This window comes from Cornus florida, unplaced genomic scaffold (assembly GCF_030987335.1).
Source record: "Cornus florida cultivar Cherokee Brave unplaced genomic scaffold, ASM3098733v1 CherokeeBrave_3.0.0_Hap2_Chr06, whole genome shotgun sequence".
Lineage (NCBI taxonomy): Eukaryota > Viridiplantae > Streptophyta > Magnoliopsida > Cornales > Cornaceae > Cornus > Cornus florida.
Window position 1 is genome coordinate 21054019 of NW_026775576.1, and position 11425 is coordinate 21065443.

The 11425-nt window shown below is 39.1% G+C and overlaps 2 protein-coding genes across 2 annotated transcripts; both read left to right on the forward strand.

The window, feature by feature from the left end:
- The first annotated feature begins 332 nt into the window (after positions 1 to 332).
- On the forward strand, positions 333 to 2059 carry LOC132311168 (pentatricopeptide repeat-containing protein At2g42920, chloroplastic). Its single transcript, XM_059808934.1, has one exon. The coding sequence runs from the start codon at positions 431 to 433 to the stop codon at positions 2045 to 2047; it is 1617 nt and encodes a 538-aa protein (XP_059664917.1). The 5' UTR covers positions 333 to 430; the 3' UTR covers positions 2048 to 2059.
- An 8139-nt stretch (positions 2060 to 10198) lies between these two features.
- On the forward strand, positions 10199 to 11425 carry LOC132311169 (AT-hook motif nuclear-localized protein 16). Its single transcript, XM_059808936.1, has one exon. It carries the CDS (start codon positions 10221 to 10223, stop codon positions 11034 to 11036), a length of 816 nt encoding a protein of 271 aa, XP_059664919.1. The 5' UTR covers positions 10199 to 10220; the 3' UTR covers positions 11037 to 11425.

The following is an 11425-nucleotide window of genomic DNA, read 5'->3' on the forward strand; positions in this document are numbered from 1 at the left end:
TTGAAATCAACCAGGGTAATCTCGTACTGGAAAGTGGAAAATAAGGATGTAAACAATAACATTACTAAATTTTTTTTTTTGAGAAGATCTATTTAAAAAAGGGCGTAAACAATCACATTACTAATTTTTTGTTTTGTTTTGTTTTGTTTTTTTTTTTTTTTTTGTTTTTTGAGAAGATCTATTAAAATAAATAATTTTATTTTATTTTATTATTATTATTTTTTTTAATGTGATAAGATATAACCTTCTTCTTTTTTTTTTTTTTTTTTTTTTTTTTTTTTTTTTTTTTTTTTTTTTAAGTTTGGGATAAGGTACAATTACTAGTCGATAACACCTCACTGCCTCAGTATTACTGGTGCACATAGAAGTCTAATCCTATTCATTTATTATATTACATACTCTGAAACGAAGTCGTCAACAACCTTAGAAAATGACGCCATGTTTCTGCTCTGTCACTCTGCCATCAACCTCCATCTCCAAGTTCATCTCAGACCAACCTCATCTGTCATTGCTAGAATCAAGATGCTCCACCGTGAACGATCTCAAGAAGATTCACGCCCAACTCATCAAAACCGGTCTCTCAAAACACACCATGTTCGCCAGCCGTGTGTTGGCGTTATGCTCCAAGTCTCCAATCGACGACATCAACTATGCATACATGGTCTTCACTCAAATTCCTAACCCAAACCTCTTTATTTGGAACACTATCATTAGAGGCTTTGCTAATAGCTCAACCCCACAAATTGCAATCTCTCTCTTCATTGACATGCTGCTCACTTCGCCAATTCAACCACAGAGACTCACTTACCCTTCGGTGTTCAAGGCCTATGCTCAACTTGGTCTAGCCCATGATGGAGCTCAGCTTCATGGCAGGATTATCAAACTGGGTCTCCAATTCGACCCCTTTATACGAAATACGATTATCTATATGTACATGAATTGTGGGTTTTTGGGCGAAGCCTGCAAATTGTTTCGTGAAGATACAGATTTTGATGTCGTTGCCTGGAATTCTATGATTATGGGTCTGGCTAAATGTGGGGAAATTAATGATGCGAGGAGGTTGTTCGATAAAATGCCAACAAGAAATGAAGTTTCGTGGAATAGCATGATTAGTGGGTATGTAAGAAACGGGATGTGGGTGGAAGCATTGCATCTTTTTAGCCGAATGCAGGAGGAGAATATCAAGCTGAGCGAGTTTACAATGGTGAGCTTGTTAAATGCTTCGGCTCGATTAGGAGCACTTAAACAAGGAGAATGGATTCACGGTTATATAAAGAAGAACAATATCGAATCGAATGTCATTGTTACCACAGCAATTGTAAATATGTATTGCAAGTGTGGAAGCATTGAAAAGGCGCGTGAAGTGTTTGAGACAGCCACCATAAAAGGATTATCTTGTTGGAACTCCATGATCTTAGGCCTAGCAGTAAATGGCTGTGATGATGAGGCAATTCAGTTATTCTCAAGGCTTGAATCTTCAGATATTGAACCAGATGATGTTAGTTTCATTGGTATTTTAACGGCTTGTAATCACTCAGGTTTGATCGATAAAGCAAAAGACTATTTCTCGGTAATGATGAAGGCATATAGGATTGAACCATCAATTAAGCACTATGGTTGTATGGTTGATATGCTTGGCCGAGCAGGACTCCTTGAAGAGGCAGAAGAGCTTATAAAAAGTATGCCCATGAATCCAGATCCTGGTATATGGGGGTCTTTACTTTCAGCTTGTTGGAAGCATGGTAATACCGAGATGGGTCAATGGGCAGCGAATAATTTAATAGAGTTGAGTCCGAGTGAAAGCTGTGGTTATCTACTTATGTCAAATGTTTATGCCGCAGCTGGTCATTTTGAGAAGGCAATGCAGGAGAGGATTTCAATGAAAGACAAGAAGATAGAGAAACAACCAGGATGCAGTTTGATTGAAGTGAATGGGGAAGTTCATGAGTTTTTAGCTGGTGGAAGGTTGCATCCTCAAGTCCAAAAGATATGTCATTTATTGAATGACTTGATGTTACAAGAAATGGAGCATGTCAAAAATAGTTAACATGTTGCCGATTCAGATGCTAGAGAAATTCCAGAATATATGACATTTTAACAAAGATGGAGTTTGGTTTCTTCTAAAGATGATTCTCTTGGTTTTTGTTTCTCAACAACAAATCACCAAATTCTTTTACAAGAAAACTTGCTAATAGAGATTTCCAATGCCTGTAGCTTCATTCACAACATAAACTACTTTATATCAATGTAAGTAACATTTTTATTCTCTCCTCTTTTTAATAATACCCTTCCATATCACAAGACAAACCTCAAAATTGTTCTACAAATTAATTGACCATTGATATATAAAAATAATTTCGTGCACATAGAAATGCAGCATTCTTTTACTTCTTCACTAACACTGCTCCTGTATGTATATTCTCTTGTGATGCTAGTTTAGTTTTCTACACTTGATACCTCTATTTCGTGTCATTTTTGTTATCATGTAGCAGATAACCCATTACTAGTCTTGTCATGGGTTGGCATGGTGTGAACCATGGCTGTTGTAAAATAAATTCGGGAAGTGGAAATATATGAACTAAGACATCTCCAAGACACTATTTTAATCCCAATTTTGATGAAAATGGATTCACAGTAACCCTTTCTCCAGTCTTCAATGGCCATGTTACAAGATTACACTCCTTGGGAGTTATCTTAGAACCAGAACCAACTGATGAAATTAGAAAGAAATTTGAAACAATGTAAACACAGTATGATTTCAGAGGTAGAAAATGCAGTGGAAGACTTTGAATTTTCATACTTTGGCTAATGCCAAGAAGTCCTTTATATAGTAACTGATAAATTGCCCAAGCTCCTTTCTGAAAAGGAAGCAACCTTTTGGCTGATATAGTCATTGGCCTATAACAGGTCAGTCTAAAAAGGTAAGTTAACCATCCGATCTAGCAGCCACCCACAAATGGCCTAACATTATAAAACTAAATTTGACATTTAGAGACAACATTTTAACTGTTGACTCTATCTCCTGCTATTCTCTCTCTTCTTATTTCTATTCTGCCATTCTTATACATATACTACAAATCAGTTTCCATATATAAATTTATTAGTATGAAGCTCCCTCATATTGGTTGTTCTACTTCCAAAGAAAAACATGATGGGAATATGGGGTAGAATATGGAAAGTTTGTGATTGTTCAAGTTTTATTATTATTATTATTTTTCATTAAAGAAGATTGTTCAAGTTATCCATGTGGGATTTACCAAATGTTCAATAGTCCATCCTCCTGAAAACCAAGAATAGGGAGGGATGGACAAAATAATTGGTTATCCTCTGAAATCATCTTAACACATTTAGATTTATGAGATGATTAATCATTTTATCAATTATTTTTTTGAATAGAAATACACACACCCACAAGAATCCCTGGACACTCATATGTAAATGTGCTGTAAGGTATTGCCCTTAGGTTAGGTGGACAAGCCCTGAATTGAGGGTGAATATGTAGCAAGTAATTTCAACCACCAAGAGGATCAAGTCTTTATGTCAGAACATTTTTTTCTTTTTGATTAGTAAAAATCTAATAGAAAGCCTTCAAAAGGGGAACACGTCCCAAGAACAACACAGAGGCCTCAAGGAACCCTAAGGACCCAAAGAACCCAAACATCAACTGTCTCCTCTAAAACTCCTATTGCTTCACTTTTCTCTGGAAATTTCATCTTCCCCTTCTCGATCGCTTTCTGCACAATATTACGAAAAATAACACAATTATTAGTTGAATGTCTCCAAGAATTGTGATACTTACAATATTCTTTCCTAATTAAATCGTTAGGTGTTGGGAGTTTATGCCCAGGAGTTAGAATTAGCTATTTGTCTGCCATTAGCAAGTCGAATATTTGCTCAGCTTTGGTAATGTCAAAGGAATATCCTTTGGTGGAATCAGGTACCCCTTTCCTATTTGAAGTGGAAGCGGTTTGGGCACTTGTCGTAGCTACAGATTTTGACTTCACAAGTGCCTCACAAATACATGGCTTTTTGATGTTTAATTTTGCTATATGGACCTCGAAATCACTATCAAGGTCAGCAGCAAAGACTTCATAATTTGGATCGCGATAGTAAGTTCCTTTTGAGGAAGCTTTCCTATCCTTCTCCTCATGAAGTAACCCTTCATACTTGGCAACTCTACTCGCCAAGTCAAAGAGATCACGGAATTCTATCCCTTTGAATTTCTTGCGCAATTCAAGGTCTAAACCATTGATGGCCATTCTGACATACTCGATTTCAGGAAGATCTACATGACACTTATGTGTTACCTTTCTGAATCTGGACAAGAAGGCTTCTACGGACTCTCCTGGCAATTGGTTAAGCCTAGAAAGATCAGCCATGGAAACTTCTGGCTCAATTCGATAGAAATATGTATGGAACATCTCTTCAAACTGATGCCAACTATTAATGGAATTTGTAGGCAAGTTAGTGTACCATCTGAAGGCATATCCGGTCAAAGTATTAGGAAACAACCAGACTTTCAACCATTGATTGCCTCCTGCTTCACCGCATTGAACCGTAAATCGGCTTATGTGTTCCACGGTGGATTGGTTGCCTTCGCCACTGAAAGTGGCAAATTCAGGAATTCTGAAATTCCTTAGATATTCAACATTATTTACGAACTCAGGTAAGGTTTCCTATAAACAGGTCTTCCACCCCTTCTAGTCAAAGCAAATTCCTGCTAAAAGAATTCAGCAAGTTGGCATCTATCCATCACCGGCAACTGAACTGGTGGTTGGTAATTCTCCGGCCATCCTTGTGGTTGGTTGGCCATGGGTTGCCCCCCAAACACCATTGGAAATGTGTCTGGGTCCGGGTTATTCCTCTAGTAACCTTTGTTGCCTCCTTGGTCAGGAGGCTCCCTTGGTATGTTCTGCCCCCCACCTGCTACAAGAAAAACCTGAGGTGGTCTTTGAGGAGTGGTAGGTAGTGGCTGAACATTCTGCTGGCCAACATTGGGTGGAAAATACGATTGATTTTCCAATTGACCTGCCTGCGCTGTACCCTGAGAAGACCCAAATTGATGCACATTGTTAAAAAAAAACTTCATGACTAACCTGTTGAGGCAGAGTCGTAGGAGCTGAATTCTGAACTTGTTGGGTCATTGGAATGGACATCGATTGTACAAGTGGCACCTGCACTGTCTGCGCCTATGGTATGATACTCATAGGTTGATGAGATGGACTTCCTTAAAAAAAAAGTACTTGGCCTGTTCACTGGAACGGTCGATTGCTGAGAATCTTTTGAATTGCTTGGCCTGTTAGCTGTGCTTTGAGAAATGTCGGCCATGCTTTGGGAAAGACTGGCCATGCTTTGAGGGACGCTAGCCATACTTTTAGAAAGACTGGCCATGCTTTGATTAAGACTGGCTATACCTTGAGGAATAGTGGCCATACTTGCGAAAGACCGCTCAAGCAACATTCCCAATTTATTAGTCATTTGGTCCACCAAACGTTCCATCTTTTGGTCTTGTGCATTAGCAACATCTATCTGCTCACAAGTATTCTTGTCTTGATTATGAGCTATCGAGCGCATAGTTTCCATGAAAGGTCCGCTTGACATCGCTTCAACGAACTTTTTCACTATAATTTCTCCTTCTTCAGAAACAGCCCGCGAACTTTCATCAGGAAGTCCAATAGCCTGTTCCTCTTCAATTTCGGCGGGATCTTGAACAGATTTGCCATGTCTTTTTCCTCCTGCCATAGAAACACTCCGTTCAGAATGTCCCACCGGGCGTGCTACTATGTTTGGCCTGAAAAAAGCTACGAGGTCAGTTCCGATGGAACCGGATGGGCGTGCCAGGAATTGCAGTAGTTCTAAAGAGAGATCCAAACAATATTCCAGAAGGAAGACTGCTGGACCAGGCGATTGTGATGAGGTCTGGAATGAACCCCTCAGGGTTCTTTTTGCCTTTGATAAAGGACTTCGAGATAGTTAACTGGCTAGGAAGAACTGAGAAAGTAATTGGAAAGACTGTAAAATTATCTAATGAAAAGTAAAGTGCAGGACCAAGACTAATCATATTGAAAGTGCATTGCAATGTAAAGTAAAATTGTATTGAAATACTATGTTTGGCGTTGAGCAGGCCTATTACGTGACAACATAATGACCTATTTATAGAATGAAAAATACAAGCAGTTAATAATAGCAGTTCCATTGACGCCTCCAAATGCTTCCAAGTGTCCAAGCCATGCAATCGTGCCTTTCTGATCCTTCTAGAATTTCCACGTTCCTCTTCCACGTTCCACTCATGTAACCGTGTCTGGAAATCGTGTCTGGAACTCCCACGTTCCAAACATTTTGGAACCGTGTTTTGATTTCCTGGAACTTCCACGTTCCAAATGTATAATCATGTTTGATTTTCCCATGGAGCTCCCACGTTCCAAACATACCAACAATCGTGCAATCGTGCCCTTTGATGCCATTAAAGCTCCCACGTTCCAAAATATGCAATCAATCATGCTATCGTGCCCTTTGATGCCGTTAATAGATCACATGATTTCCTTTGTCTGAATCAATGGCCATTACTCCTAATGATGGTAGTAGTGACCCACGTTGAAAGCTCTTCTGTTATATCGTGGTTTTTGAAGAAACCAACTTCCATATTTTGAGGCACTAAAATTCCACGTTTGAAAATCCAACATGTTCCTTTGACCAAGTCATCTTGCTCCTACGTGGCTTCTCCTGTGATAGACTTCCATATCAATTCAACTGTCAAATAAATCGATACCCATGCCCCACATGACCTATTTCAATTGGAGAAGTTGTTTTTAAACAAAAACCATCAACCACTTCAAATTGAAATTCCTTGAGTTTAGCCTTGACCCAAACTCCTTTTACATGTCACAAACTGGCTTAGCCCAAAAATTCCTTCCACGTGTGTATTTTCCATTGGGTGAAAATAAGGGTGTAAACAACAATCTAATGGAATCTTGTTCTCCGTGGACGTAGGCGTGTTTTTGCTGAACCACATATATCTCCTGTGTGTTCCCCAAGTGTTTTGTTTATGTAAACGGTTGGTTATTTGTCAAGCATAAAAATATCGCCCCAAATCACTGTCCAAGCAAAGAAGGTCACCAGTAAAAACTCAAAGAAACATGCTCATACTATACATAGGGTTCACATTCCTCGAGGCACAGTGTTAGTAGGCCATATCTGGCCGACTCCTATTTGTTGCAAAGGCAGAATATAAATACTTTATTGCTCCACACCAGCTATGAGTTCTGTTAAGGACAAAATGCAGCCTTCTTGTTCTGGGAAAAAAAGTGCAATTAACCAGATTAGGACTATTCAGAAAAAAACTACCACCACTATTCATAAGAAAAGCAATGCACTGAAAGTTCAAGCTCGCATTATTATTTCTTTGGGGAATACTTGATTACATTTTCTTTGAACCCTAAGGACTTGATTTCTTTAATATAGACAATTGTCAACTGATACCAACAAGTTACAATCAAGACTATCTCCATTGGACAGGTATAAATCCCACCTCTCTCTTGGTTCTGATCTTTTCACCAATAATAAATGGTTTTGTCAGGGGGTCTCCAGCATATGATCAGTAGGTATATACTCAAGCACAAACTTACTTTCCAACTCTGATGCAATTATTAGATATTCCCTTGATCTTATAGTAATAGCAAGACATTCTCTCTTGTTCTTGTTACTGTGACTTTTCAATTGATTATCACAGTACAAGGTAGTTGATCATCCTCTGAACATTGTTAAAAAGAATACGCCTCAAGAATATTTCATCTGTAACATGTGCTTACTAGTTAGAGACGTAGTGATATGTACAGATTCCATAGAGGATGACAGACCACAAACTTTTTATTGAGAAGACAAAGCAATACCACCACCCATAGAAAATTACCAGCCACTATCCGATCTTGAACTTAACTCACTTAGAATTCTATATAGTGTCATTGTAGGCTTTGTAGCATCATAAAATAGCAGTGGTACATTATTGAAGTGATTATTAATGCACTGTGTTTGAACTCTTAAAACTCTATTAGATTCCTTCCTTCCACCGATTACAACTTTGATTACTAGAATATCCACCAGAGTACCAAGGGTACATGCAATATCAAGTTTCATGTTATTCACTTCATACCTTAAGCTTTATGTTATCTGAATATAGTCTTGAGATACTAGTGTTCGTTCAACAGGTACCAAGTAATGAGTAGGATCGAAAGGTGTTTTGATTGGTTTACAACTCTAGTGATTAAACATCCTTAATAGCTTTTCAATATAATGTGATTGGATTAGAATAGCTGCTCCTTTCTTAGTGACTTTAGCCTTTATGATCACATACGCAGGACCCAAACCTTTAATATCAGAAATTTGAGTTAGGCTTCTCTTGATTTCATTGATACAGTTGAAACTTGAATAAACAATCATCAAGTTATATGCATAAAGTGTAACTAAAACTTATGATCAAGAATACAAATTTGAATGTTTGACTAAAAAGTTAGTCAATGGGATCAGATTTAGGAATATTATCCTCCATGTATTCTTCTAATGTGGAATGCGGGGTCCAAGATCAGGTGCCTTTTTCTGAATGGCTAACACAAGCAAATTTGCCTAGCACCAGCGTATCTATAGGAGCGTACTTCCCTTCTTATGCTGTACCTTTAGTCTCATCCTTCTCTCCTTTGGACGTCCATAATGCCGACATTATTGGCTACCCTCCCTGCCCCTGAGTTCTGCATACATGACATGTGCTAGCTCTCAGAAAACGCACCAAGGTGGAATTTCATTCATCAGTTTACTGCCAGCAGTTACTTAGCAAAAAAAAAGTCTACTGCCAGTGCATAGTCCTGGCATGAAGTACAACTTCCCCAATGGCGAAAGTTGTCTCCCTGTGGCAACTTTCCTTAGTGTGCTGATAAAACTACCCATCCACTGCCCATGCAAGCACTTCTATTGGCCATAATGATATTTTAAATTCCAAATATAAGGACGGAAATTACCATCATTTCTCAGCAGGTAAAATTAGTACCACTATATCAGTCAACTTTATCTCCATGATATACTATTATGGTTGGTAGTAGTGCGCAATATGAGATGATGGGATCGAACATAAGAAATTACCTCCCTTCAATTTGAAAACAAATTGTAATTTGTTGACCCAAATATCAACTTTCTTGTGTTTTAAATTAGAAAGTATTCGCAAATCACAGCTATTGTCTCTCTGACTCAGAATGTACCATATGGAATCAAATGTTTGTTTTGTACATTTACCTTCCCGTCTTTTTTCCTACTCTTTCTTCTTTCTTAACTGATGGCTAATCCCTTTCATAGTGATACCAGAATGAAAAAATCCCCTGCTATGCGGGTTCATGCCTTGTGGAATAGTTGGAGAACAATGTGCCTTTTTAGATAGCACATATAACAGCATTCAGGGATAGAATTAAATGCAAGCCGAGTATCAACAGAGTCGGTAGTACTTGCAGCAATTTGGATCTTTGCTGTACCCTACTTCCCATCATTCTCAGATTGGCAGCACATAAGAACATCATAGGCAAAGCCGAAGTGTGGATTCTTTGCTGATTCCCAAGACCGGCCTGCTTTCTAATCAGTCACCCTGTTGCATCTGACAACACATGATCCACTGACATCTTATTTGTGTTGATCTTTTTGTTCCTTTTCTCCTCAGTTATTTTTAGTGGTGTTGAAATCTGGGATACAAGGAATTTTTACAATTCAATCAAGTAGAAACAATGTTGAATTTTCGCGTATTACCCAAATTGTATATATTTAAAATTGAAGTTAACCTGTATTGCCCAATCTTAGCTCGTGTTCTACTTATCTTTTCTGGGGGCATGGTTTATTGACAGCTTCAGTGCCCTTCATTTGTGAAATATCAATGTAGACTCATTTTACTACTTTTAATTAGAATTTTTTTGGCTTGAGTAATATATATATATATGTAGATTTGGCATCTGTTGGGAAAGACAATTGACATGACAGAAATGTCTGTTGAGAGTTGGGAAGAAATTCAAATAAAAGACTATTAATTACAGGGTTGGTGTTACTTAATCATCTCCTAACCCTCAAATCATTCCTTTGTGTTTTCATCTTAAATTTATTTGGCAGGAACTCTCTACTTAAACTCATGTTTCGAACACCCAGTTGGCAACTTCCCCCCCTGCATTGATATCTGTAAACAAAGAAGTGCGTGAATGGCTGGTGGCGCAGATCTCACTCTCCCTTCGATTGTTGCTAAAGGTACCACAGACAGTAATCCGGAACCAGAAAAGGGCAATAACCACAGAGCAGGCATTGATGCAGGGGGATTACTAATGGCTTCTAAAGTCCCCAAGGCAGTGCCGGCAGTTTCTTCAGTAGCTGAGGGAGGAACACTTCGAAGGCCACGTGGCAGGCCAGCCGGCTCAAAGAACAAACCGAAACCACCCATTATCATCACCAGGGACAGTGCTAATGCATTCCGAGCTCATGCAATGGAGGTAAGCTCTGGTTGTGACGTGAGCGAAAGCTTAGCTAACTTTGCAGGTAGGAAGCAGCGCGGCATCTGCGTACTTGGTGCAACTGGGTGTGTCATGAATGTCACATTGCGCCAGCCTTCATCTCCAGGAGCAGTCGTTACACTTCATGGCCGGTTTGAGATCCTCTCACTGCTGGGATCAATCCTGCCTTCGCCAGCCCCACTGGGGATCACGGGACTCACCATCTACTTAGCCGGGGCTCAAGGGCAGGTTGTGGGTGGGGGTGTGGTTGGTGGTCTTATCGCTTCAGGCCCGGTCATGATCATGGCTGCGTCATTCATGAACGCCACTTTCGATCGTCTGCCATTGGAGGACGATGATGTGATGACTGCTGCAGCAGCCCAGAATCAGCACTACCAGAACTGTCGACCGCGCCAGCAGCACGTAGACCTCTCGGATGTTTATGGGCTGCAACAAAACTTGCTCACAAATGGCACAATGCTCCACGAGATATATTCTTGGGCACCAGGTCGATCACTGTCAAAGACCTAGTTCGCAGGGCTCGAAAATCATTTGTTCTGATTATGCAATGATATGATATTGCCTTTCTTTAATTTTTACATTCTGGTTCAATGCTAAAAAAAAGCACAATTGTAGCTTCACTCTTGCAATCCTGTTAGACCAATCACTTGCCTTTCTTGCTTGAATGGTCACTAACTCGATAAGCCTATGAGAACACATTTTATGAATGTTTTGAGTACGAAGCGCCCCTCTAGCACTCAAATAATTTTTTTATTTTTTTTTATTATTATTATTTTTTAAACAATAAAGCAAACACGAACGCACCCTATTGACCACGCCTTAATTTGAACACCTCCCCTCCTTTTTTTAGGATAGAGAAATTAAATACCTCTAGTATTTAAAAATTGCACAATAGAGAT